This window comes from Hemiscyllium ocellatum, chromosome 9 (genome assembly GCF_020745735.1).
Source record: "Hemiscyllium ocellatum isolate sHemOce1 chromosome 9, sHemOce1.pat.X.cur, whole genome shotgun sequence".
NCBI classification, from domain to species: Eukaryota; Metazoa; Chordata; class Chondrichthyes; order Orectolobiformes; family Hemiscylliidae; genus Hemiscyllium; species Hemiscyllium ocellatum.
The window spans coordinates 103,960,612-103,988,022 of NC_083409.1; the positions used below are offsets into that span (position 1 = coordinate 103,960,612).

The 27,411-nt window shown below is 44.3% G+C and overlaps 1 protein-coding gene across 1 annotated transcript in view; it reads right to left on the reverse strand.

Annotated features, from left to right (window-relative positions):
* The window catches only part of pigk (phosphatidylinositol glycan anchor biosynthesis, class K), a 120,110-nt gene that overhangs the window by 82,691 nt on the left and 10,008 nt on the right, over positions 1–27,411 (reverse strand). Inside the window, exons 4-8 of the mRNA XM_060829988.1 lie at positions 23,875–24,010; positions 22,951–23,062; positions 15,871–15,967; positions 10,702–10,819; positions 9,273–9,383 (exon numbers count right to left, since the gene is read on the reverse strand). Coding sequence (XP_060685971.1) covers positions 9,273–9,383; positions 10,702–10,819; positions 15,871–15,967; positions 22,951–23,062; positions 23,875–24,010 — 574 coding nt within the window. The remainder of the gene's footprint in view (positions 1–9,272; positions 9,384–10,701; positions 10,820–15,870; positions 15,968–22,950; positions 23,063–23,874; positions 24,011–27,411) is intronic.

Below are 27,411 nucleotides of genomic sequence, written 5' to 3' on the forward strand. Positions count from 1 at the left end.
TGACAGCGCACACTAATGCCACCATGAGTCATAGAAATTGCTGAGGAATTAATGAATAACATATAGAAATCGCTTTGGTTCCATTGATTTACAGTATCAGGGTTTGTCATGAAATCTTGAACTAACAGAAATCCTTTGGTATAGCTACACTTTCTCCTGGTAACTGGAGGCTTCACAATGAGCTTCATTCTGCTTTCATTTCTCGGCCCCCAGTTCTGATTTGGGTGAGTGCTTCCTTCGCCAAATCAATCTCTCTGGGGCTAGGAGTAGACTCAGAGTCAGTGAATAGTTTTATCTTCCCACTCAAATAAGTGAGCTCGATATTTCACCTGGCTTTCTCGGAATCAGAAATACAATAAAGTGCCAAGATTAAAACACAGCGCTCATGTGCAAAACAAGTCACATCTGCACAGCACTCCTCATGTGAAGCGTATTTCTCAGCTCACTACACAATTCTTCAGGAGGCTGACTGTGTTTAAATTCTTTCAGCCATAGATTTTTATCTGTTCTTGCGAGTTTTTACAATGCAAAATATTCCTTCACAATAAAAAAAACACAATTTCAAAGATAGGCACCACATTCTAAATGACTTCTTGAGCTTCCAGCAGAGAGGATAACTTTTTTCCCTCTGGATCTGCAACTAGTATTGTAAAACAACCCGACCTTTTACTGATGGCGAGCTCCATATGAGTGACACTCAGAATGTCTGCAGGATATGTTCCTGCATGAACACGCAGCTACTTCCAGGAAAACTGCTCCATTCTAGGTTCACAAAATGTTATGTTGGTTTATAATGTTTCATCTGTCAGCTGGGGCTCAGCAGGTAACGCTTGTGCCTCAGAATTTAAAGGTTGTGGAATCAAATCCCACTCTCGCAACTTAAGTGTATAATGCTGGCTGTCTCTTCATGGGAGCATACATATTATTTGAGAGCCTCGAGGGGAAGGCCAGAGGCCTGGTGCAGACTGAAGGATGGGTGCTGGCATGGACTGTGTTTTGAACTGTTCATTTTTATTTTCTAACTCATTCCTATGATTTGTAATGCTGGACTTTTAACTTGTTTATTTTCCCAATTTTTCTTCCTGAGAACATCTACTGAAGAATCAATACCTGAGTACACTGTACCTAAGACGGTGCCATAAGTGGCGACTTGTAAACTTTTCACTGTATTCATTTGCGTACGTGACAATAAAGCTAATTCAATTCAATATTAGGAACAGGGGTAGGTCATTTGAGGCCTCCAAGCCTAATATGCCATTGACTGTAAAAAGGCCATGGTTGGTCAGATTGTGACATCAACTCCACTTTTTTTTAGATTAGATTACCTACAGTGTAGAAACAGGCCCTTCGGCCCAACAAGTCCACACCGACCCGCCGAAGCGCAACCCACCCAGACCCATTCCCCTACATTTACCCCTTCACCTAACACTACGGGCAATTTAGCATGGCCAAATCACCTAACCTGCACATTTTTGGATTGTGGGAGGAAACCGGAGCACCTGGAGGAAACCCAAGCAGACACGGGGAGAATGTGCAAACTCCACGCAGAGTCGCCTGAGATAGGAATTGAACCCGAGTCTCTGGCGCTGAGAGGCAGCAGTGCTAACCATTGTGCCACCGTGCTGCCCACTTCTTGCCTATTCTCCCAATGCCCTTTAATTCCATTACTTGTCATATTACAGCAGAGCTGAGGGAGCAGAGAAATGTTGTTAAACCAAGACCTCATTGGCCTACTTAGTCAGTTATTAAAGATCTCATGGCTTTATTCTAAGGCAGTTGTCCCCAGTGTCATGGCCAAATACTTATCCCTCTATAAACAAGGTTAAAACAACAAGTTATGAGAACTTTGCTCCATTACAACTTCAGAGACCTTGCTCTTTGCAAACTGGCTGCATGTTTATCAAGAAAGCTTCACAAAAACTTATCCACTAGCCTTGCACCACTTTGGGGCATCCCAAGGTCACAAAAGGCACACATTCTCTCATTTGATTTCCTAACGCTATTTCCACACAATGCAGACAACAAAAACAAATGCATTTTCCATCCTACATTTACTGGGTTATGAACGCCCCATACAAAATTGTTGCAGTTCGACGGAAAATGAGAATAAGTAAAAACAGAAAGGACTGGAGAAACTGCAGCAGGTTTGACACCATTTCTGGAGACAGAAACAGAGTTATCACTGCTGCAGATATGAAGGGAGTCTCAACATGATGGTTATTGCACCCTTGCCTGGAGAAGTTATGATGGCTATTGGTACTCTCACCTGGAGAAGCCATGTTGGCTATTGGTACTCTCACCTGGAGAAGCCATGATGGCTATTGGTACTCTCACCTGGAGAAGCCATGTTGGCTATTGGTACTCTCACCTGGAGAAGCCATGATGGCTATTGGTACTCTCACCTAGAGAAGCCATGATGGCTATTGGTACTCTCACCTAGATAAGCCATGTTAGCTATTGGTACTCTCACCTGGAGAAGCCATGATGGCTATTGGTACTCTCACCTGGAGAAGCCATGATGGCTATTGGCACACTCACCTGGAGAAGCCATGGTACTCTCACCTGGAGAAGCCATGTTGGCTATTGGCACCCTCACCTGGAGAAGCCATGTTGGCTATTGGCACCCTCACCTGGAGAAGCCATGGTACTCTCATCAGGAGAAGCCATGATGGCTATTGGTACTCTCACCTGGAGAAGCCATGTTGGCTATTGGCACCCTCACCTGGAGAAGCCATGTTGGCTACTGGCACCCTCACCTGGAGAAGCCATGATGATTATTGGCAACCTCATCTGGAGAAACCATGAGACAGCTGATGCAAAAATGGGATTGAGAAAATATCACACACTTGTTGCAGGGTTTATTTTAGAACTCGGGGCCAAGCAGCCTCAGAGGAGCAGAGTAAAGCGATCTTTAATTTGCATCTTACTGCATCATGGTTGCATCTGACCTGGAGTATTCAGTGCCAAAACCAGGCATCCAAAATGGAAAGAGTGAAAGTCCCCAGCAGGAACATCTCTCACCTTCAGTACAAGATGATTAAAATCCAGCACTGGGTCTGCAGCCTTATTAACACAAGGACTGATGCCAACTAATTAAACCAAAGTTCAGCTATTGACTTTAATCCAAAGTCAATGTTGTCACTTCATCAAATTTTTACGCCGCCTTTTATTTGTGAACACTGATGGAAAATTTTATAGACACAAACTTTGCCAGTAAAATTCCACTGAAAGTTATTCATCACTCAGGCTTCATATTTATTCGCTTTCAAAAACCTGTTTTATTATATGGACTAACCGAATTTCACAAGGATGAACTGGTTAAGATGGAGAAATTACTTTTAAAAAATGAGCATTTTTATGACTTTACCCATGATTCATATCAAATTGGTAATCCAAAAATCAGTATGGGATCAGCAGAAATTTCATTTGATCGAATATCTGAAAGATCAAAGTTATGGATATTTGGTTCTTAACCACTGACTCTACTCATATCTAAGATTATAAAGAGATCTTGATCACTTGGGTCAATGGACTGAGGTGAGACAGATGGAGTTTAATTTGGATAAATGTGAGGCATTGCATTTGGTAAAACAAACAAGGGCCGGACTTATACAATTAAAAGTAGGGCCCTGAATAGTGTTGTAAAACAGAGAGACCTAAAGGTTCAGATGCATAATTCTTTGAAAATTACATCACAGGTAGACAGGATGGTTAAAAAGGGATTTAGCAGCACACTTGCATTCATTGCTCAGACCTCTGAGTCAAGGAGTTGAGGCAATATGTTGAGGTTGTACAGGAAACTGGTGAAGTTTCTTCCGAGGTACTGTGTGCTGTTCTGGTTGCTATTATTAAACTGCTATAGGAAAGCTATTATTAAACTGAAAAGACTTATCAGGTTGCTGCCAGGAATAGAGGGTGAGTTGTAAGGAGAGGCTGGATAGGCTGGGACATTTTTCACTGGAGCGTAGGAGGCTGAGGGGTGACCTTATAGAGGTTTATAAAATCATCAGGGGCACAGATAAGGTGATAGCACCTTTTCCCTAAGGTGGGCAACTTCAAAACCAGGGGACATATTTTTTATGGTGACAGGAGAAAGATTTAAAAAGGACATGAGGGACAATAGAGAGTGGTTAGTATAGTGGAATAAACTCCCAGAGAAAGTGGTGGGTATAGGTACAATCACAACAATTAAACGTCATTGGATAAGTACATGAATAAGAAAGGTTTGGAGGGATATGAGCCAAACGCAGGCAAGTGGGATTAGTTTAGTTTGGGTTCATGGTCAGCATGGACTGGTTGGACCGAAGGGTCTGATTCCGTGTTGTATAACTCTACCTCCTTGGTAAGAAGTTAAAAATCACACAACACCAGGTTATAGTCGAACAGGTTTAATTGGAAACACAGTAGCTTTCGGAGCGACGCTCCTTCATCAGGATGACGCTCCTGATGAAGGAGCGATGCTCCAAAAGCTAGTGTGCTTCCAATTAAACCTGTTGGACTATAACCTGGTGTTGTGTGATTTTTACTTTGTACACCCCAGTCCAACACCGGCATCTCCAAATCATGACTCCTTGATAAGGGAGTAAGCCAGTCTATTCACAATCCTGGTAACAACTTTGACCCAAAGACAAGATTTCAATCTCATTTCTGTCCTCTAAGACACTCATTTCCACCTTAGTGACATAGTTTGATTTCTCCCCTGACTCAGCGTATCTACTGCTGGAACTGCTCATTCATGTCTTTGTTACCTCAAGACTCAACAGGTCCAATGCAATGGCACATTCTACCCTCGGTTAAGGGATGAAATTGACAACATCCAAAGATCTGCTGCCTGTGTCTTAATTCGCACAAAGTCCTGTTTCCCATTCACTGCTGTGTTCACTGAGCTATACTGACTCTCACTCAAACAACATCTTGATTTTAAAATTCTCATCCTTGCTTTCAAATGCCTTAGTGGTCTGGCTCCTCCCCATCTCTGCAAACCCCTACATGCTGACCTGTCTGCATGCCTCTACTTCCAGCTTCTTCGATTTTGTTGTGGATTAATTTGGCTCCACACTCTGAAATACATTCCGCACACTTTCCACTTTTCCTCCTCCGTGACACCTATTAAACCCCATCATTTTAATTATGGCTTTTGTCACATGACCTAATGTGGCCATATTTTGTAATCACACTTCACTGCTTAATGCCCTGTAGTGCTTTGGAGCATTTCATCACATTACTGGTGTAGTAGAAACACAGCTTCTTATGATGACTGCTCATCTCACTGAATGGCAGAATGAATCAAAATGGTACAGTCCTATTACTCTTTATGTGTTGCAAAAAGAGTCTAGTTTGAGCTAACATGTAGTGAGTGTCATAGGCTTGCAGTGCTCTCCATCAAAGGAGGTTTCCTAACCTTACACTGTGCTCTGTGGTAGATATCTTCCAATCAGTCTTTTCAGAGACATTACTACTTACCTCTGGAGCAGGTGGGACTTGAACCCGTTGTAGACTAACTGATCAAGATCAGTTGCAAAGAGTGACCACAGCTTCACTATTGTTGCATCAGGATTTTTAATGGTGAATTGTCTTGATCTTCCGATGGTGGCACAGGATCAGACAGAGGTGCTGGGTCTTTCCCCATCCATAATCCCTTTGAATGTATATTCCGGTTCTCAACACCTCAACCTTTACCTCATTCAGAACTGAGTGAGTTATCAACTAAACCACGTTAGAGGAACAACAACTGGAGAGGTACTATAAAGTGACCAGGAGTCTGTCACAGCTTTGGCTATGCACTAAAGAACAGTGCTGACAAGGTCACAAGAAACAGGAACAGAACAGATCATTTAGTCTCTTATCAATCATCATTAAAATTAATTATGGCATAATGCAATCCTATGGCATTACTTGGAAGAGTTCTCCTTGTAGTCCTGAAACTCCTACCATATAAGCAAATAATCCAGTTATTTATAAGGTTAATTATAATGAGGTTAGCACTGCTGCCTCACAGTGTCAGGGACCCGGGTTCAATTCCAGCCTCGGGCGACTGTGTGGAATTTGCACATTCTTCCCGTGTCTGTGGGGCAGTTTCCTCCTACAGTCCAAAGATGTGCAAGTTCGGTGGATTGGCTATTCTAAATTGCTCAGTGTCCAGGGATGTGCAGGCCAGTTGGGTTAGCCATGGATAAATGGGAGGTGGGTCTTTGGAGGGTTGACGTAGACATGATGGGTCAAACGGCCTGCTTCCACATTTAGAGATTCTATGATTTTGCTACTACTCGTAGATTATTGCTATGCTTACTCGGACTGGCACGTTTCCTCCACTGCAGGATCACATTTCAAAAGTAGTTCATTGGTTGTGAAATGCATTGGGATTTCATCTCCAAAAGGCAGTGACGATAGATAACATTCTTCCCATCAGATGGCCGGTCAGCAATCTCTCCTGCTCTCACCACCTGCCACTGGTGCTCATGGGAAGGATTTACAGGCTGACAGTCAGGCTGTTTGACTGTGTCATCAATTCACCTTCCTGAGCCATCAGGCCTAGGGTTTGGGCCAGAGCCTGAAGAAGCTTTTGAGCAGAGGCAGGGGTTACTGCACACTGCGGTCCTCAGCAGAACTGACGGCCAACCCTACCCTTACTGCCCTTCTGAGATGCAACTCAGGGGAGCACGGTGGCTCACTGGTTATCACTGCTGCCTCACAGTGTCAGGAACCCAGTTTCGATTCCCGCCTCAGGCGACTGACTGTATGGAGTTTGCACATTCTCCCCGTGTCTGTGTGGGTTTCCTCCAGGTGCTCCGGTTTCCTCCCAAAGTCCAAAGATGTGCAGGTTAGACGAATTGGCCATGCTAAATTGCCCGTAGTGTTTGGGGATGTGTAGGTTAGGTGCATTAGTCAGGGGTAAATATAGGATAATAGGGTAGGGGAATGGGTCTGGGTGGGTTACTCTTTGGAGGGTCGGTGTGGATTTGTCAAGCCAAAGGGCCTGTATCCAGACTGTAGGGATTCTGTGGCCATAACTAACAGCACTAACTTGGAGGTAGCCACGGATCTTTGGGTTCTTCAGTCTGACTCTGGATCAGAGGGTGGAATCCTCAATATTCTGTGACAGTTCATGATTCCATCCTCACTCCAGCAGTGGAGTCAGCAATCGGAAAATCCAATTCCTAGCTTTCCTGTCTAACCCTTAACACAACTGAGCCTGAGGATATGGTTATAGAAAGGTTTGTGCTAATATAGGAAAGCCCATTCCATTTTACTGCCAATGGAGTACTTTCAAAATGTTATCATTTTTGCAATGGAGGAAACAAGACAGTTAGATCACAATAGCAGCAAGATGAACGATCAGATTACTTGCTAATGTCATGGAATCAGAGATCATATAGCACAGATGACTGGAGGAAAGCAAATGTGGTTCCCCTGTTCAAGAAGGGGAGTAGAGACAATCCTGGTAATTATAGACCAGTGAGCTTACTTCAGTTATTGGTAAAGTAGTGGAAAAGGTTATAAGAGACAGGATTTATAATCATCTAGAAAAGAATAATTTGATTAGGGATAGTCGGCATGTTTTTGTGAAGGGTAGATTGTGCCTCACAAACCTTATTGAGTTCTTTGAGAAGGTGACCAAACAGGTAGATGAGAGTAAACCGGTTGGTGTGGTGTATATGGATTTCAGCAAGGTATTCGCTAAGGTTCCCCACAGTAGGCTATTGTACAAAATGCGGAGGAATGGGATTGTGGGAGATGTAGCAGTTTGGATCAGTAATTGGCTAGCTGAAAGAAGACAGAGGGTGGTGGTTGATGGGAAATGTTCATCCAGTTACCAGTGGTGTACCGCAAGGGTCAGTGTTGGGTCCACTGCTGTTCGTCATTTTTATAAACGACCTGGATGAGGGCGTAGAAGGGTGGGTTAGTAAATTCACAGACGACACTAAGGTTGGTGGAGTTGTGGATAATGATGAAGGATGTTGTAGGTTACAGAGAGACATAGATAAGCTGCAGAGCTGGGCTGAGACGTGGCAAATGGAGTTTAATGCGGAAAAGTGTGAGGTGATTCACTTTGGTCGGAGTAACCGGAATGCAAAGTACTGGGCTAATGATAAGATTCTTGGTAGTGTAGATGAGCAGAGAGATCTCGGTGTCCAGGTACACAGATCCTTGAAAGTTGCCACCCAGGTTGAATGGGTCATTAAGAAGGTTTACAGTTTTTTTAGCTTTTATTAATAGAGGGATCGAGTTCTGGAACCATGAGATTATGCTACAGCTGTACAAAACTCTGATGTTGCCGCACTTGGAGTATTGTGTACACTTCTGGTCACCACATTACAAGGAGGATGTGGAAGCTTTGGAAAGGGTGCAGAGGAGGTTTACTAGGATGCTGCCTGGTATGGAGGGGAGGTCTTACGAGGCAAGGCTGAGGGACTTGAGGCTGTATTCGTTGGAGAGAAGAAGGTTGAGAGGTGACTTAATAGAGACATATAAGATAATCAGAGGGCTATACAGGGTGGACAGGGAGAGCCTTTTTCCAAGTATGGTGACGGTGAGCACGAGGGGGCATAGCTTTAAATTGAGGGGTGATAGATATAGGACAGATGTCAGAGGTAGTTTCTTTCCTCAGAGAGTAGTAAGGGTATGGAGTGCTTTGCCTGCAACGGTAGTAGATTCGCCGACTTTAAGTACATTTAAGTCGTCATTGGACATGCATATGGATATTCATGGAATAATGTAGGTAAGATGGGCTTCAGATTGGTATGACAGGTCGGCGCAACATTGAGGGCCAAAAGGGCCTGTACTGCGCTGTAATGTTCTATGTTCTATAGATACAGACCCTTCGGTCCAACACAAAACAGAAATTGCTGGAAAAGCTCAGCAGGTCTGGCAGTATCTGTGGAGAGAAATCAGAGTTAATGTTTCAGGTCCGGTGACACTTCCTCAGAACCCTTCAGTCCAACTCATCCGTGTCGACCAAATTTCCCAAACTAACCTAACCCCAGGACACAAGGAGAACTCCTCCATTTTATTCCAAATAATGCCCTGGGATTTCACAGGTCCATCCAAGAGGTCAAGTAGGTCCTTAACTTGACATCTCAACCCAAAGATGGGGCCTCCAGCCCCCTCAGCACTGTATCCAAGTGTCGGCTGGATTACAGAGACAAGCTTATGCAGCGGACTTTGGTCCCTGCAACATTCTGACTCAGAGACAACAGTGCAACTGACTCAGCCACAGCTAACTCCTTCATAGGAATAATCCATGAGAATACCCCTGCATCAAGGCTACTCACCAGGTCGTTCATGTTATTCTGACTCGCTGGGTGAATATCTTCTAAAAACTCCAGGAGATAATAAGTGTATCTGTCCATCAGGTGGACCCCAATAGCGAGATCTGGCTGATGCTAACACAAAGGTGATAAAGTATTAATAGATCATTGAGAAAACTGAGATTTGTATCAAGATGAAAGCCCTGTGACATACCTAGAAGTCAAACTTCACCAAAGAAAAATTCGTCTCACCTCAGGCTACAGCCCTCATGAACTAACCAGTCTCTGCTAACTATAATATCTTCCTTTAACAAACAGAGTGATGCTGAAGAATCTCAAAAGGTGTGGCGGCATTCATGGAGAGAGAGAAACTAAGTTAACATTTCACATTCAGTACAACTCTCTTTCAGAACTCAAGAAAGTGGTTCATATTGGATTCAAAACACTCTCTTCACAGATGCTATCAGTCCTGCTGAGATTCTCTGTTTCAGACTTCCGACATCCGCGGTATTTTGGTTTATTCAAACGTTTTCCTTTAATTAGCCAACATTTATTACCCATCCCCAACTTCCCCGGAGAAACTGTATTCCTGAACCACTGTAGTCCTTGCCCTGAGACACCCTCAATGCTGTTTGGAAGGAAGAGAATTCCAGGATTTTGACCTAGCAACAGCAGAGGAACTGCAATAAAGTTCCAAGCCAGGACAGGGTGAGGGGCTTAGAGGAGATCTTGTTAAGCTGTAAAGGCCTTAGAAAGAGTAATGGATGTGGGCACAGTTATAACACTTAAAAGTACATGAATAGGAAAGATTTGGAAGGATATAGCCAGGAGCAAGCAGGTGGGACTAGCTTAGTTTGGGATTATGTTTGGCGTGGACTGGTTGGAACAAAGGGTCTGTATCCAGCTGTATGACTGTATGACTTTATGACAAAGGGCTTCAGGTTATGAGGGGAGGTCTGAATAGATAAGGCTGCTCTGCTTGGAACAGAGAAGGATAAAAAGCGATTGAACAGATGCTGCTGAGTTGAGAGGTTTTGAGAGAGCAAATCCTGGAAGAGATTCTGTTCCGCTGAGTGGGTGAACAACCAGAATGCAGAGATTTATAATCACTGATGAGAAATCTAGAGGGAAGATAAAGAGAAATGTTTTCACTCAGGGTTACTTGAGGCATTGCAAGCTGATTCTATTAATAGGAGTTGGACAGGCAGTTGACGATGACAAATTCACAAAGTTATGGACAAAATGAGGAGGCGTGGGATGAAGCAGGACCGCTCTTTCGAGAGCCACCGCAAAAGTAAGGGGCTGAACAGCCTCTTTTCCTGTGCTGTCAGATTCTACGATGTCAGGAAGCAGGAGTCTCTACCTGATCTCTGGTCAGGTCCACATTTTCTCAACGGCCCTGTTTCTACACAGTTGATCATTAAGCATATACTGAACAGAGCTGGAAACTTACTGAGAGCGAGTCTTCCCCAATCTGACTGCTGGCCAGAGCCAGAATGTTTGGAGAGTAAAATTTCTCATACATGGAGGCCCCCTGGCAAGTGTCGATGATGAAAAGCAATTCATGGTACCTGGAGAAAGCAAACACTCATCAGTTTCCTTTCATTCGGAGCATCAAACAGGTCCCCGCAGTCTCCCCTTCCTCAGAGACCATCAAAGCAGGAAAGCAAATTGCCAGCAGTGATGAAAGAAGCTGCATTTATATAGTCAAAACCTCAAGACATCCAAAGAGCTTAACACCAGAGGTATTCTGGTAGAGAAATCGTTGGAAATATGATGACCAAACTGTCACACAGTAAGCTCCCACAAACAGCTGCACTGCCATAAAATATTTCACACCAACTTTAGGGAGCATCAATTTAACATTTTGTTCAAAAGACGGTGCCTTTGACATGGTAACATTCCCTCAGTTTGAGTTTAAAACTGGACGTTTCATTGATGTTAGGAGACATGAAAATAATGTACCAAAGTAAAAATTGCCCGGAGGGCTACCAGAATGGGATGCTAACCTCAGACAGAGATCAAACCATCAGTTACTCAGCAGCCTCAGGAATGCTGGTTATTCTGCCTTGTCCATTCCCTGCTTCCTAGTCAGCTGGTGCCTCCACCTCTCCCACTCCTTCACGCACATTACACAAAGAGCACAGGCGTCGCGGTGGCACAGTGGTTAGCACTGCTGCCTCACTGCCAGGGACCTGGGTTCGATTCCAGCCTCAGGCAACTGTCAGTGTGGAGTTTGCACATTCTCCCTGTGTCTGCATGGGTTTCCTCCGGGTGCTCCAGTGTCCTCCCACAGTCCAAAGATGTGCAGTTCAGATGAATAGGCCATGCTAAATTGCCCATTGTGTTAGATGCGTTAGTCAGAGGGAAATGGGTCTGGGTGGGTTACTCTTCGGAGGGTCGGTGTGGACTTGTTGGGCCAAAGGGCCTGTTTCCACACTGTGGGAAATCTAATCTTAAACCTTGGGTTCACAGTAATCTCCGTCGCCACGCTCCTGCTTATACACCAGGACGTTCAGCCACTTACATTTCAGGTGCTTAGGGAGGCAATAGCCTAATGGTGTTATCGCTGGACTGTTAACCTGTGAATCCTGTCATGACAGATGGTGGAATGTGAATTCAATAAAAATCTGGAATTCAGAGTCTATTGTCAATTGTCAGGAAAGCCCCAGCTCGTTATTAATGACCAGACCTGAAAATGTCATCCTGACCTGGTCTGGTCTATATGTGACTCCAGACCCACAGCAACATGTTGCTGTGGGTCTGGAGTCACATGTAGACCAGACTCTCATCTGCCCTCTGGGCAATTAGGGATGGGCAATAAATGCTGCCTGGCCAGCAGCGCCCACACCCTGTGAATTAAGTTCTCTTAACAATTAACTCTTAAAAATGAGTGCAGTAATCTGGCTGACTGAGGGGGCATCATTCATCTCCTGCTGTGATGCTCCTTCTGCTCAGAGAACCTCAGGTTGGCGGGACATTCGGGAACTTCGATGCTAGCTCCTTAGTTTGAGTCCCAAGGGCAGAGATTCAAATCACACTCCAGAGGCCTGAGCAGAAAAGTCCAGGCTGGCAGCCCACTGCAATACTGAGGGAGGGTTGCCCTGCTTGTGGCTGCAACCACATCAAAACCAGGCCCCCACCTGCTCTTCTCAGATGGAACATACAATCCCTTGATAAACTACACTGAAATAGATATCGGGTCACTGTCAAACTTCAATCTGTGGGAAATTGCTGTGACTGTTTTCCTATGTTACAAATGGCTATTTTGCAAAAGTAACATGATTTGGGAAGTTCGGAGGTCACGAAAGGCACTACATAAATGCAGGCTTTAATTTCATGCTGCATTGAAGTGTCAGTCTGCATTAGGTGCTCAGATTTCTGCATAAGATGAACACGCAAATTTCTGACTCAGTGGTAACAATGCCATTATAGAGCCAAGCTGATCTCCTGTACACACAGTCAGGCTGAATTCAGCCAGAGTAATTTCAGTTTTCTTTGACCATAAGACCATAAGACATAGAAGTGGAAGTAAGGCCATTCGGCCCATCGAGTCCACTCCGCCATTCAATCATGGCTGAATGGCATTTCAACTCCACTTACCCACATTCACCCCGTAGCCCTTAATTCCTCAAGACATTAAGAATCTATAATCTCTGCCTTGAAGACATTTAGCGTCCCGGCCTCCACTGCACTCTGCGGCAATGAATTCCACAGGCCCACCACTCTCTGGCTGAAGAAATGTCTCCACATTTCTGTTCTGAATTGACCCCCTCTAATTCTAAGGCTGTGTCCACGGGTCCTAGTATCCTCCATAACGGAAACAATTTCCTAGCGTCCACCCTTTCCAAGCCATGTATTACCTTGTAGGTTTCTATTAAGTCTCCCCTTAATCTTCTAAACTCCAATGAATACAATCCCAGGATCCTCAGCCGTTCTTTGTATGTTAGACCAACCATTCCAGGGATCATCCGTGTGAATCTCCGCTGGACACGTTCCAGTGCCAGTATGTCCTTCCTGAGGTGTGGGGACCAAAACTGGACACAGTACTCCAAATGGGGCCTAACCAGAGCTTTATATAGTCTCAGTAGCACAACGGTGCTTTTATATTCCAACCCTCTTGAGATAAGTGACAACATTGCATTCGCTTTCTTAATCACAGATTCAACCTACATCCTCGACTAGCACTCCTAGATCCCTTTGCACTTTGGCTTTACAAATTTTCTCACCATTTAGAAAGTAGTCTATGCTTTTATTCTTTTTGCCAAAGTGCAAGACCTCGCATTTGCTCACATTGAATTCCATCAGCCATTTCCTGGACCACTCTCCCAAACTCTAGATCCTTCTGCAGCATCCCCACTTCCTCAGTACTACCTGCCTGTCCACTTAACTTCGTATCATCGGCAAACTTCGCTAGAATGCCCCCATCCCTTCATCCAGATCATTAATATATAATGCGAACAGCTGTGGCCCCAACACTGAACCCTGCGGGACACCGCTTGTCACCGGCTGCCATTTCATAAAGAACCTTTTATCCCAACTTTCTGCCTTCTGTCAGACAGCCAATCCTCAATCCATTCCAGTAGCTCACCTCGAACACCATGGGCCCTCACCTTGCTCAGCAGCCTCCCGTGTGGCACCTTATCAAAGGCCTTTTGGAAGTCTAGATAGACCACATCCACTGGGTTTGCCTGGTCTAACCTACTTGTCACCTCTTCAAAGAATTCCAACAGGTTTGTCAGGCATGACCTCCCCTTACTAAATCCATGGTGTCTGAACTACAAGTATTTTCTAAGAAGCTAATGCCCCAGATCAGACACTCGCAGCAGAAAGTCACATTCGCAGGTTGTAGAGGTTGAGAAATCACAGCCTGAAGCCCACCTTTGTCCTTAACCTAAATGGATGGGAAGCAGACACTTGAAGCTCCCAAAGCATTTGCCCCCATCAGGAACTAGCTCTGTATCTAAGTGCCACTGTCAATTTTCATCGGTTTTTACTTTAAAGTTCAAAATTCCAATTCATTAATTGATCACAGATTGGAGGGAAACAAAAAATCATGCAGCAAGTTATTTTATTTAGTGGAGAAATTTCACAATTTTAAAATGGTCAGTCACCACCATGGTTTCATTCTGCGCACAGCTAATCAGAGCAGAAGAAACAAGGACAGGAACATAAATCTGGGTTTAATTGAACATTTTTAATCATCCATTTCATCTCCAACATCTGGCCCAGAAGTTGTGGATTTGAGCGTAAATTCCAAGCTGACACTTTGTACAGCAATTAGAGATACCAGATAGAATGTTAAAATAACGTTCAGGTTTTCCTGCACAAGTTTTGGCTCCTTTTGATTGTGAAATTAAGAAAAGTTAAAAATTTGGTCTTTTGTTAAGACTTAGCAATCAGTACCACCATACTAGATTAGATTACTTACATTAGATTACTTTAGATTAGATTACTTACAGTGTGGAAACAGGCCCTTCAGCCCAACAAGTCCACACCGGCCCGCCGAAGCGCAACCCACCCATACCCCTACATTTACCCCTTACCTAACACTACGGGCAATTTAGCATGGCCAATTCACCTGGCCTCTATTACAGTCATACAAAAATGTAGATATTTAACTTAGTAATAAAATAACAATATTCAGGGTTAGTGGTGCTAGAAGAGCACAGCAGTTCAGGCAGCATCCAAGGAGCAGCGAACTGTGCTGAACAATTATTATTCTTCACAAATTTGCTAACATTCAAACAAGGTGATCTCATTTGAAAGAAACAAGATTCTTAAGGGGCTTGGCAGGGTAAATTCTGGGAGGATGTTTCCCTCATGGGAGAGTCTAGGACCAGAGGGAACAGTCTTAGAGTAAAGGGGCCAGTTTAAGACTGAAATGAGGAGGAATTTCTTCTTTCAGACAGTTGAGTGTCTTTGGAACTCCTTGCCACAGAGAGAGCTGTGGGGGCAGAGTTCCTGTGTATTTTTAAGGCTAAGTCAGAAGTCACAACACCAGGTTATAGTCCAACAGTTGTATTTGAAATCACAAGGTTTCAGAGCGCTGCCCCAAGGTAACCTGATGAAGGAGTAGTGCTCCGAAAGCCTGTGATTTCAAATAAACCTGTTGGACTATAACCTGGTGTCACGTGACTTCTGACCTTGTCTACCCCAGTCCAACACCAGCACTCCCATCATGCTTAAGGTTGAGATAGACAGACTCTTGATTAGTTGAAGAATCAACAGTCACAGGGAAAAGGCAGGAAAGCGAATATGATGAATGATTGAACTGAATAGCGGAGCAGGCTCAAGGAGCCAAATGGCCTACTCTTGCTCCTATTCCTTGGGGATGAAACAATGTTCTTTTTAAACCGTAGGTTCTAATTGCTTTTTGCCAGAAGAGTGCACAGTATGCTGAAGATCTCACAGCAGACAGCAGCAGCTACATGAACAGATGTGAGAGACAATTAATAGCTTTCTGCTAAATCAACTGATGAAGGCACAGAATAATGGGCTATGTGCCTGCACTCGCTCCAGGAGCTCTACCTGCAAGCACCATTGCCTCTAGAACTGTCCGATTGTGAATCATTCCAGCCTGAAACAGTGAACTAAGACAGCAGTGTGCTCAATCCTTTACCTTCGCTTTTGCCACATCTGCTCGAAGGCATCACCGAGTTCAATATTTGTAATTTCCTCAGAATCCTGGAATTTCAGGAAACCATTGCCTCCGTGTCCTTTAATTTAATGAAAAAAAATCATAGGCAAACAAATGATATGATGCACCTGCAGACAGGCCCCTTGCGTTTAAGTCAGAAAACTGTGAGAACAAATCTAACGTTAGGAAACTCAAATTGCAGCACCCATCACAGTGTGTCCAGTTGAGACATTACACTACAATTGGTCAACTTGTTCATGTTTATTCTGATTATAAGATGATGGTGGCATAGTGGCAATGTCACTGGATTGATAATCCAGATGTTAACACCCCAAAGACACGAGGGGAGGCAATGGCCAAGTGACACTGTCGCTGGTCTGTTAATCCTGAGACTCAGAAAATGCTTTTGGGAACGTGGGTTCAAATCCTGCTAAGGCACATAGAGTCATAGAAATGTACAGCACAGAAACAGACCCTTCAGTCCAACCTGTCCATGCCGACCAGATATCCCAACCCAATCTAGTCCCACCTGCCAGCACCCGGCCCATATCCCTCCAAACCCTTCCTTTTAATATACCCATCCATATGCCTTTTAAATGTTGTAACTGTACCAGCCTCCACCACATCCTCTGGCAGATCATTCTACACTCGGTGGATGATATTCAGTAAAAAAAAAATCTGGCATTAAGTCTGATGACGATTAACAAACCATTGCCGATTATCAGAAAAACCCATCTGGTTCACTAATGTCCTTTCAGGAAGGAAACTGTCATCATTAACTAGTATGGCCTACATGTGAGTCCAGACCCACAACAATGTTGTAACTAGTCTTGAAAGGTTAGCCAGGAAAGACCTAAAGAGAGAGCTAAGAACAGCCAGCATGGGACGTGAGAAGTCATTGGTTAATAGGATCAAGGAAACCCCGAAGGCATTCTAAAGGTTTATCAGGAAGAAAAGAACGACTAGACTAAGATTAGGGCCAATGAAGGATAGTACTGGGAAGCTGCGCATGGGTCTGAGGAGACAGGGGAAGCACTAAATTAATATTTTTTGTCAGTATTCACAATAGACAAAGATAATGTGGTCAGAGAGAATACGGAGATACAGGCTACGAGACTAGATGGAATTGAAGTTCACAAGGAGCAGGTGCCAGCAATTCTAGAAAGTGTAAAAATAGGTTAGTCCCCTGGGCCAGACGGGATTTATCCTAGGATTCTCTTGAAAGCAGGGAGGAGATTGCAGAGCCTTTGGCTTTGATCTTAATGATGTCATTATCTACAGGAACAGTGCCAGAAGACTGAAGGATAGCAAATGTTGTTCCCTTGTTCAAGAAGAGGAGTAGAGCTAACGCTGGTAATTATAGACCTGTGAGCCTTACTTTGGTTGTGGGTAAAGTGTTAGAAAGAGTTATAACAGATAGGATTTGTAACCATTTAGAGAGGAATAAGTTGATTTGGGATAGTCAACATGGTTTTGTGAAGGGTAGGTCATGCCTCACAAACTTTATTGAGCTCTTTGAGATGGTGACAAAACAGATGGATGAGGGTAAAGCAGTTGATATGCTGTACATAGATTTCAATAACGCATTTGATAAGGTTCCCCATGGTAGGCTATTGCACAAAATACAGAGGCATGGGATTGAGGGTGATTTAGTGGTTTAGATCAGAAATTGGCTAGCTGAAAGAAGACAGACAGCGGTGGTTGATAGAAAATATTCATCCTGGAGTTCAGTTAGTAGTGGTGTACCGCAAGGATCCATTTTAGGTCCACTCTTGTTCATCATTTTTATAAATGACCTGGATGAGGGCATAGAAGGATGGGTTAGAAAATTTGTGGATGATACTAAGGTCGGGAGAGCTGTGGATAGTGACGAAGAATTTTGTAGGTTACGGAGAGACATAAATAAGTTGCAGAGCTGGGCTGAGAGGTGGCAAATGGAGTTTAATGCGGACAGATGTGAGGTGGTTCACTTTGGAAGGAGTAACAGGAACGCAGAGTACTGAGCTAATGGTAAGACTCTTGGTAGTGTAGATGAGCAGAGAAATCTCAGTGCCTCACAGATCCTTGAAAGTTGTCTTGGTTGATAAAGTTGTTAAGAAGGCATACAGTGTGTTAGCTTTTATTGGTAGAGGGATTGAGTTTTGGAACCGTGAGGTCATGCTGCAGCTGTACAAAACTCTGGTGCTGCCGCACTAGGGAGTATTGGGTACAGTTCTGGGCACTGCATTATAGGTAGGATGTGGAAGCTTTGGAAAGGGTGCAGAGGAGATTTATCAGGATATTACCTGGCATGGAAGGAAGATCTTACGAGGAAAGGCTGAGGGACTTGAGACTGTTTTCGTTAGAGAGGGGAAAGTTGAGAGGTGACTTAATTGAGACAAATAAGATAATCAGAGGGTTAGAGACAATGGACAGTGAGAGCCTTTTTTCCTCAGATGGCGATAGCTAGCATAAGGGGACACAGCTTTGAATTGAGGAGTGACAGATATAGGATAAATATCAGAGGTAGTTTCTATACTCAGAATAGTAGGGGTGGGGAAGACACTGCCTGCAAAAGTAGTAAACTCACCAACTTTAAGGGCATTTAAATGGTCATTGGATAGGTATATGGACAAGAATGGAATAGTACAGGTCAGATGGGCTTCAGATTGGTTTCACAGGTCGGTGCAACATCGAGGGCTGAAGGGCCAGTACTGTGCTGTTTCTGTGTTGTAATGTTTACCTGATGAAGGAGCAGCACTCCAAAAACCTGTGATTTCAAATAAACCTGTTGGACTATAACCTGGTGTTGTGTGACTTCTGACAGTTAAGGGATGGGCAATAAATACGGGCCTAGCCAGTGAAAACCTCATCCCATGAATGAATTACAAAACAAAAGGCTCAGGTCTTACCATGGCAGCTGGTGAAACTTTGATTCAATTCATAAGTCAGGAATTTAAAGCTAGTCTCAACGATGGTCACCGTCATAATCGCAAACCGTCATAAAAAACTCACCTGCTTCACTGCTATCCTTGAGGAAAGGAAATCTACCCAATCCCAACCCAGTCTGGCTGACATGTGACTTCAGACACACAGCAATGCGGTTGACAGTCCTCTGAAACAACCTGGTACTCACACTGGGGACCGGCAACAAATACTGCCAGTGTTCCCATCCCATGAAAGAATTTTGTTTTTTTAAAACGATGACATTGAAAATTTAATGGGAAGGCATTCCCAAGAATAAACAAACACAGAGATTGCTGTGAGCAGCCCAGCAGGTCTGGCAGGATCTCTGCAGAAAAAAAACAGAGTTAACATTTTGAGTCCTGGGACCCGTCTTCAGAACTCTGAACAGCACCTGCAACATTAACTCTGCTTTCTCTCTACGAATGCTGTTAGACCTGCTGGGTGGCCCATAGCAATCTTGATTTTTGTTTGTTTCAGATCTCCTGCATCCACAATTCTTGGTTTGATTTTAGGTATTTATGGGAAGTGGCCACAGCTGACAAGACCAGCATGTTCTCCATCCATCAAGGGGAGTTAAAAATCAACCAACTTGCTATGGGCTTGGGGTCACATTTAGGTCAAACCAGGGAGACACAAAGTCATAGAGATGTACAGGATGGAAACAGCCCTTCAAGTCTAACTCATCAATGCTGATCAAACATCCTAACCGAATCTAGTCCCACTTACCAGCACTTGGCCCATATTCCTTCAAACCCTTCCTGCTATATACCTGCCCAGATGCCTTTTAAATGTTGTAATTGCATCAGTGTCCACAACTTCCTCTGGCAGCTCATTCCACATAGGCACCATTCTCTGCGTGAAAAAGTTGCCCCTCTGGTTCCTTTTATGTCTTTCCCCTCTCACCCTGAACCTATGCCCACTAATTCAGGACTCTGCCCCCATCCCAGGGAAAAGACTTTGTCAACTTATCCTATCCGTGCCCCTCATGATTTTATAAACCACTATAAGGTCACCCCTCAGCCTCCAACGCTCCGGGGAAAACAGCCCCAGTCTATTCAGCCTCTCCCTACAGCTCAAACCCTGACAACATGACAGATTTCCATTTTTGAAGGATGTTAGCTAACCAGATGGATTTTTATGATAATTTCTTGCTTACATGACCAGCTCTAAATTTTAGGTTTTTTAAATTAAAAACTAATTTAAACTCCACCAGCTGCAAGGGTGGGATTTGAACCCATGCCCTCAGAACATTAGTCTGGGCCTCTGCATTACTGGTCCAGCCTCGTTACCATTATGGCACCATCTTCACAGTGGTGTTAGCATTCAGAAAGATGACCATGTTTGCTCATTACATGCATCATCTAAGATCTGGCAACAATTATCTTTTATTTCATATTTTCATCAGTTCATAGTAAAACAATTCCTCCAGGATTCTTAACAAATCTGCAATCTGAAGTGTTTAACTATCAATCACAGCCCGACGAGACTGCATTAAGTGGGCCAGCGTGTTATCATACAGCCATACCATGAAAGACATCAAAACAGAAGATGAATTTCTGTAGCGCCTTTCAAAATACCACGGAGCCCTGAGGTTTTACAGCCAATGGAGCACTTTTTGGGTGTAGTCACTGTTGGTAATAAAGGAAACTCAACAGTTAATGTACACATAGCAAGCACACACGAATAACAATCAGATAATGACTGGATATTCTGTTTTAGGCTTTAGGGACAAATCTTGGCCAAGAAACAGAGCAGAACCTCCACTCCAAGCAGCACCTTGGGATCTTTAGCTTCAAAGTAAGAGAGGGTTTAATATCTTATCCAAAAGGCAGGGTCTTTGACAGTGCGACACTCCCTCACTACTGCAATGAAGTCAGCCTTGAATTTGTATTTAAAAGCCACCGGAGGTAGGCAACTGAAGCCCTCACTTTCTCCATCTTAAATGGAAGCTCCAAAATGTTTGTAACAGTCAGAGTGCAGACACTGTGGGCGGCACGGTGGCACAGTGGTTAGCACTGCTGCCTCACAGCGCCAGAGACCCGGGTTCAATTCCCGCCTCAGGTGACACATGTTCTCCCCGTGTCTGCGTGGGTTTCCTCCAGGTGCTCTGGTTTCCTCCCACAGTCCAAAGATGTGCGGGTCAGGTGAATTGGCCATGGTAAATTGCCCGTAGTGTTAGGTGAAGGGGTAAGCATAGGGGTGTGGGTGGGTTGCGCTTCGGCGGGTCGGTGTGGACTTGTTGGGCCGAAGGGCCTGTTTCCACACTAAGTAATCTAATCTAATCTATATGCATTCTTACACTGTGGACTATCTTGGTGTCCTCCACACTTAGCACCTATCTCTTCGCGTGGTGGAAGGTGAATCTTTAAAGAGACTATGCAATACCATACCCCTGTGCAATGACAGAAAATTCCTCGATTACAAATAACCAAGAATGACCCAAAACGGTGACATGCTCAGTAGTTAGCGCTGCTGCCTCACAGCTCCAGGGACCCAAGTTCAATTATGCACATTCTCCCAGTATCTGCGTGGGTTTCCTCTGGGTGCTCCGGTTTCCTCCCACAGTCACAAAGATATACAGTTTAAGTGGATTGGCCATGGGAAATGCAGAATTACAGGGACCAGATATCGACCGAGTCTCGGGGGCTGCTCTTCAGAAGGTTGGTGTGGGCTGAATGGCTTGCTTCCATGCTGGAGGGATTCTGATTCTAAAACTGGTAAGTTATAGAAGGTATCAAGGATCCGAGCAAAATGGATGTCGATGGGTCTCAAGGGGAAAACTCTCCAATGGTTGGAGTCATGCTGAGCAGAAAGGAAGCTGGTCGTGGTTATTGGAAGTCAGGCTTTTCAGCCCCAGGACATCTCTGCAAGAGTTCCTCAGTATAATGGCTAGGCCACCCATTTTCAGCTATTTCATCAATGGGCTTCCCTGTCTCATAAGGTCATGGGTGGAGTGTTTGCTCACGATGACACAATATTCAGTACCCTTTGCAACTCCTCAGCTACTGAAGCAGTCAATGTCACAATGCAGCAAGTCCTGGACAATACTGAGCTGATCAGTGGCACATAGCATTCACATTCACACAATGTCAAGCAATGACCATCTCCAACAAGAGGCAATCTAACTATCGCTCTTGATATTTGATGGCATTAGCATCACTGAATCACCCACAACCGACATCCTAGTCAAGTACTCACTCCCTCCATCACCAACACTCACTGACAGTGGCACGTACCATCTACAAAATGCACTGCAGGAACTCACCAAGGCTTCTTCCAAACCCACGACCACTGCTCTCTAGAAGGACAGACAGCAGATACTTGGGAACACCACCAGCTGCAGGTTACCCTCCAGGCCACTCATCATCCGGATTTGGAAAAATACCACTATTACTTCAGCGTCACTGGATCAAAGTCCTGGAACTCAATCTCCAAAAGCACCTATTCCACATGGGCCACAGCGGCTCAAGAAAGCAGCTCACGCCTTCTCAAGAACCAATAGGGATGGGCGCCATTGATGCTCACATTCCTTGAACGAATAAAAAGCTGAGCATAACTATGGCTTGTTAGTACAGACAGGGGAAAAGCACTGAAGGCACTGTGGACTGAACGAATCACTTCGGGACAGTGTCGGCTTCAGTTGGTCACATCCTCACCTGCGTTAAAATGCTGCAATATCAAGTCCCATGCCAGGATTTGAATGCAAAACTCGAAGTCAGCAACTCTGTTGCAGAACTACGAAGTGGTCTGTTATCAGAGCTGCTGGCTTTACGTGAAGATGGCTCTTTAAGGTAGCTGTAAAAAAATCCCATAGCATGGTTTGAAAACAAGAGATAGGTCATTCCTAGGATCCTGCCAAAACGATTTTTCCTAAATATGAACCACCGAGTGAGACTGTAAGGCCATTATCAGATTGCTGAATGTGGTAGCTTCCTAAGTGCAAATTGGCAACATGTTTCCTACACAATGATCCCACTTCAAAAGTACTTCAGCAGTTGGAAAGTGGTTTGGGAATTCTGCAGATGTTGAACACTGCTTCATGAACTCTGCTTTCTTTCTTGCTGGTCCAATGTTTAGAAAGCCCTCCACCCACCCCCTCTCAACCTTCATTCCTACCCGTCATGTAGATGAGAACGTTACTCCTGTCATCTGAAAGCAGGCGCTTGGATCGGGGAGTGCTGGGAGGGAGCCGGCCTGTCAGCACCCGTAAGAAGTTTTCAACGGTGACCTGAAAAGAAAGCAGAAATAACTGAAACCCAGTTCTCCCCAGAGTCCTGGCCCATATCCCTCCTTCAAACCAACATAGGGTGGCACAATTGCTCAGTGGTTAGCACTGCTGCCTCACGGTGCCCGGGACCCAAATTCAATTCCACTTTTGGGTGACTATGCAAACTCCACACAGACATTATACCTGTGTTTGTATGGGTTTCCTCCAGGTGGTCAAGTTTCCTCCCACAGTCCAAAGATGTGCAAGTAAGGTGAATTGGTCATGCTAAATTGTCCATGGCATTCATGGATGTGCACATTAGGCAGATTGACCATGCTAAATTGTCCATGGTGCTCATGGATGTGCATGTTAGGTGAATTGGTCATGCTAAATTGCCCATGATTGTGCATGTTTAGGGTGGTTTACAGGGATAGGATAGGTACTGGGTCTGGGTGGTATGCCATTCATAGAGTAGGTGTATATTCGATGGACCGAATGGCCTGTTTCCACACTGTAGGAATTCTATGATATCAGCAGTAAAGTAGACCATGATTTGTCACATTCACAATTTTAGAGACCAGAGTGCTGCTGTGATGCGGGTTATTTACAAAAGATGTTCATCTGGCGATCAGCCCTGAGCAGAGGAAGCCTAAATGAAAGGAATGGAGTGAATTCCCCAAATGCATTTTATACAGAGGCCCAAACAGGTGTTCAGATTCCAACCCAACTCCCAAAAGACAGTATCCATCCCACCAAGTTCCATAAATGAAATAGTTGCTCAATAAAGATCAAAAAAGTGTGGAAATTTTCACTCCAGCAAAGAGCTCCCTGACCTCGTAGCCGCGGTAGTCAACTTCAACATTGTCCCCATAGACATTCAGCTCCATGTTCTTGTGACTGAAGATTGTGGCAGGCTTGGGGTTTCGTGGGTTACACGCCATGTCATCAGCAAGCATCAGCACAATGTGACTGGGAGATTGAGAAAAAATAGTTACCGTCAGTTCCTGAGATCAATTTACAGCAATTTGGACTCATTTACAATCACCATATACAACAGGAACATCTGAGAGATAGATTTTTCTGTCACTGAAGAATTGTCTGCCACAGAAAATGGTTGAGGTGAAAAACAATGTTTTCAAGGGGGAGTTAGACAAAGTTCTCAGGGCTGAAGGGATCAAAGGATGACGGAAGTTGAGAAGAATCAAGGGGATCTCAAAAACCTATAAAATTCTAACAGGAATAAACAGGAAAATGCTCCCGAAGAATGTTCCTGATGACCAGCACGTCCAAAGCCAGGGGGGATCACCGGGTTAGATTAGATTACTTTAGATTAGATTACTTACAGTGTGGAAACAGGCCCTTCGGCCCAACAAGTCCACACCGACCCGCAACCCACCCATACCCCTACATTTACCCCTTACCTAACACTACAGGCAATTTAGCATGGCCAATTCACCTGACCCGCACATCTTTGGACTGTGGGAGGAAACCGGAGCACCCGGAGGAAACCCACGCAGACACAGGGAGAACGTGCAAACTCCACACAGTCAGTCGCCTGAGTCGGGAATTGAACCCAGATGCTAACCACTGTGCCACCGTGCCGCCCTTAGATGTTCATGAGTAGCACTGAGATGAGGAGAAATTTCTTCACCCAGAGAATGGTGGGCCTTTGGAATTCTCTGCAACAGAAAGACGAGGCCAAAACTTTAAATGTTTTCAAGAAGGATTTAGGTATAGCTCTCCGAGCTAAAGGAATCAAAGGGTGTGAGGAGAAAGCAGGGACATGGGCACTGAGTTAGACGATCAGCCACGAATGGTGGGGCAGGCTCGAAGGGCTGAATAAGCTACTCCTGCTCCTGTTTACTATGTTTCTGGCATTGAGTGAACATGCAGGAACATTATTAAGACGAGAATTGAAGGGTATGCCATCATTTTCTATCAAGGCACGCACATGAAGCAATGGTCATTTTGAGAGAGACTGTAGCCCCCACATGAACCAAATCCTTCAGGGAAGAGATGGAGAGGAACTCAAAAGGGAGAAGACAGGATTAAAACTGACTTGGTTAAAAAAAACATTGAAAGACGTTAGATTTATTTCATGCCTTAATGCATCTCACAAGAGATCAATGAATGAATGAATTAGTTTTACCGCCACGTGGACTGAAATGAGTAGTGAAAATTATACTGTCGCCGCATTATAGCGCCATCTTAGGTACGAAGATCAACTTCTTAGGAAATAAAAAATATTGGAAAAGTAAAGAAATACTGGAGTACAAGTAATGCACCTACAAGGATTCCAGTTCACACGAGCTCATTATTGCAGCACATGTTCAGACACCCAGTCCTTTGTGACTTGAGCTCAAAGTTTAGGTTAGTACATTAGTACTGCATCTCTCAGAGAACATGTTAAACCGAATCCATCTATCCCAGAAAACATTTAGAAGGGATGATGCCAGGGTTAGAGGGTGTGAGCTATAGGAAGATGCTGAATAGGCTGGCGTCATTTTCCCTGGAGCATCAGAGGCTGAGGGGTGACCTTATAGACATTTATAATATTATGGATAGGGAGAACACCCAAGGTCTTTTCCCCAGGGTAGGGGAATCCAGAACTACAGGATATGGATTTAAAGTGAGAGGGGAAAGGCATAAAAGGTACCTAAGGGGCAATGTTTTCACAGAGAGGGTGGGACAGGCATGGACTGAGCTGCCAGAGGAAATGGAGGAGGCTGGTACTATTACATTTAAAGAGCATCTGGGTGGGTACACGAATAGGAAGGGTTTAGAGGGATTTGGGCCAAATGCTGACAAAAAAAGACGACATTAATTAAGGATATCTGGTAAACATGGACGAGTTGGACCAAAGGATCTTTTTCCGTATTGTACAGCTCTATGACTCTTTTACACAGACGTTAAAAATCCCATGGTACAGTTTCAGAGAGGTCTTCTCCTTAGTTCCCTGCTTATTATACATCCCTCAACCAAAATGACAGAAACAGATTATCTGCTTGTAGATCTCAGTGCTGGTTTTCTGAGCTTGCTATGTGAAAACCAGGAGCCTTGCTTCATATATTATTGCAGTGGACAGGCTTCAAACCTACTTCATTGATGAGTTTTGAGGAGATTTGTAGCTAAGGTTGAGGTTCTGGATGTAAGTTAGCTCGCTGAGCTGGAAGGTTCGTGTTCAGACGTTTCATCACCATACTAGGCCGCATCATCAGTGAGCCTCCAGATGAAGCACTGGTGACATGGCCCGCTTTCTATTTAGTGTTTAGGTTTCCTTGGGTCGATGATGTCATTTCCTCTGGTGACATTATTTCCTGTTCTTTTTCTCAGGGGATGGTAAATGGGATCCAAGTCAATGTGTTTGTTGATAGAGTTCCACTTGGAATGTCATGCTTCTCGGAATTCTCGTGTGTCTCTCTGTTTGACCTGTCCTACAATTTATGTGTTGGCCGAGTCCAAGTGGTGTCCTTCCTCATCTGTATGAAAGGAAACTAGTGAGAGAGGGTCATGTCTTTTTGTGGCTAGTTGATGTTCATGTTTCCTGGTGGCTAATTTTCTGCCTGTTTGTCCAATGTAGTGCTGTTACAGTCCTTGCAAGGTATTTTGTAGATGACATTAGTTTTGCTTGTTGTCTGTATAGGGTCCTTCAAGGTCATTAGCTGCTGTTTTAGTGTGTTGGTGGGTTTACGGGCTACCATGATGCCAAGAGGTCTAGACTATTCAGACTCTTGGCATCATGGTAGCCCACAAACAGCAAACCTACATCCAGAACCTCAACCTGAGCTACAAATCTTCTCCAAACTCGGTGAAGCTCTGTAGAAGATGTGATAAAGAGAGAAACTAGACAGAGCTGTAAATATACTGTGCTACCCACTATTACTGTTTATCGTGTTTTCTGTAAATTGTTTCTGTTTACTAATCAGACTTGCTTGGATTCAGAGGAAAGAATGAATTTGCACTAATATAGTGCCTTTAGGCACATCTGGATGTCCCAAAATGGCATTGCAATCAATGAAGTAGCGGATGTAGGTTTGCTTGCTGAGCTGGAAAGTTCATTTTCAGACGTTTCGTCACCATACTGGGTAACATCATCAGTGAGCCTCCGGATGAAGCACTGGTGGCATGGCCCGCTTTCTATTTGTGTTTAGGTTTCCTTGGGTTGGTGTTGCCATTTCCTGTGGTGGCATCATTTTCTGTGGTGATGTCATTTCCTATTCTTTCTCTCAGGGGGTGATAATGGAATCCAAGTCAATGTGATGGTTGAGAGAGTTCTGGTTGGAATGCCAACTTTCTAGGAATTCTCATGTGTGTCTCTGTTTGGCTTGTCCTCGGATGGATATGTTGTCCCAGTCTAAGTGGTGTCCATC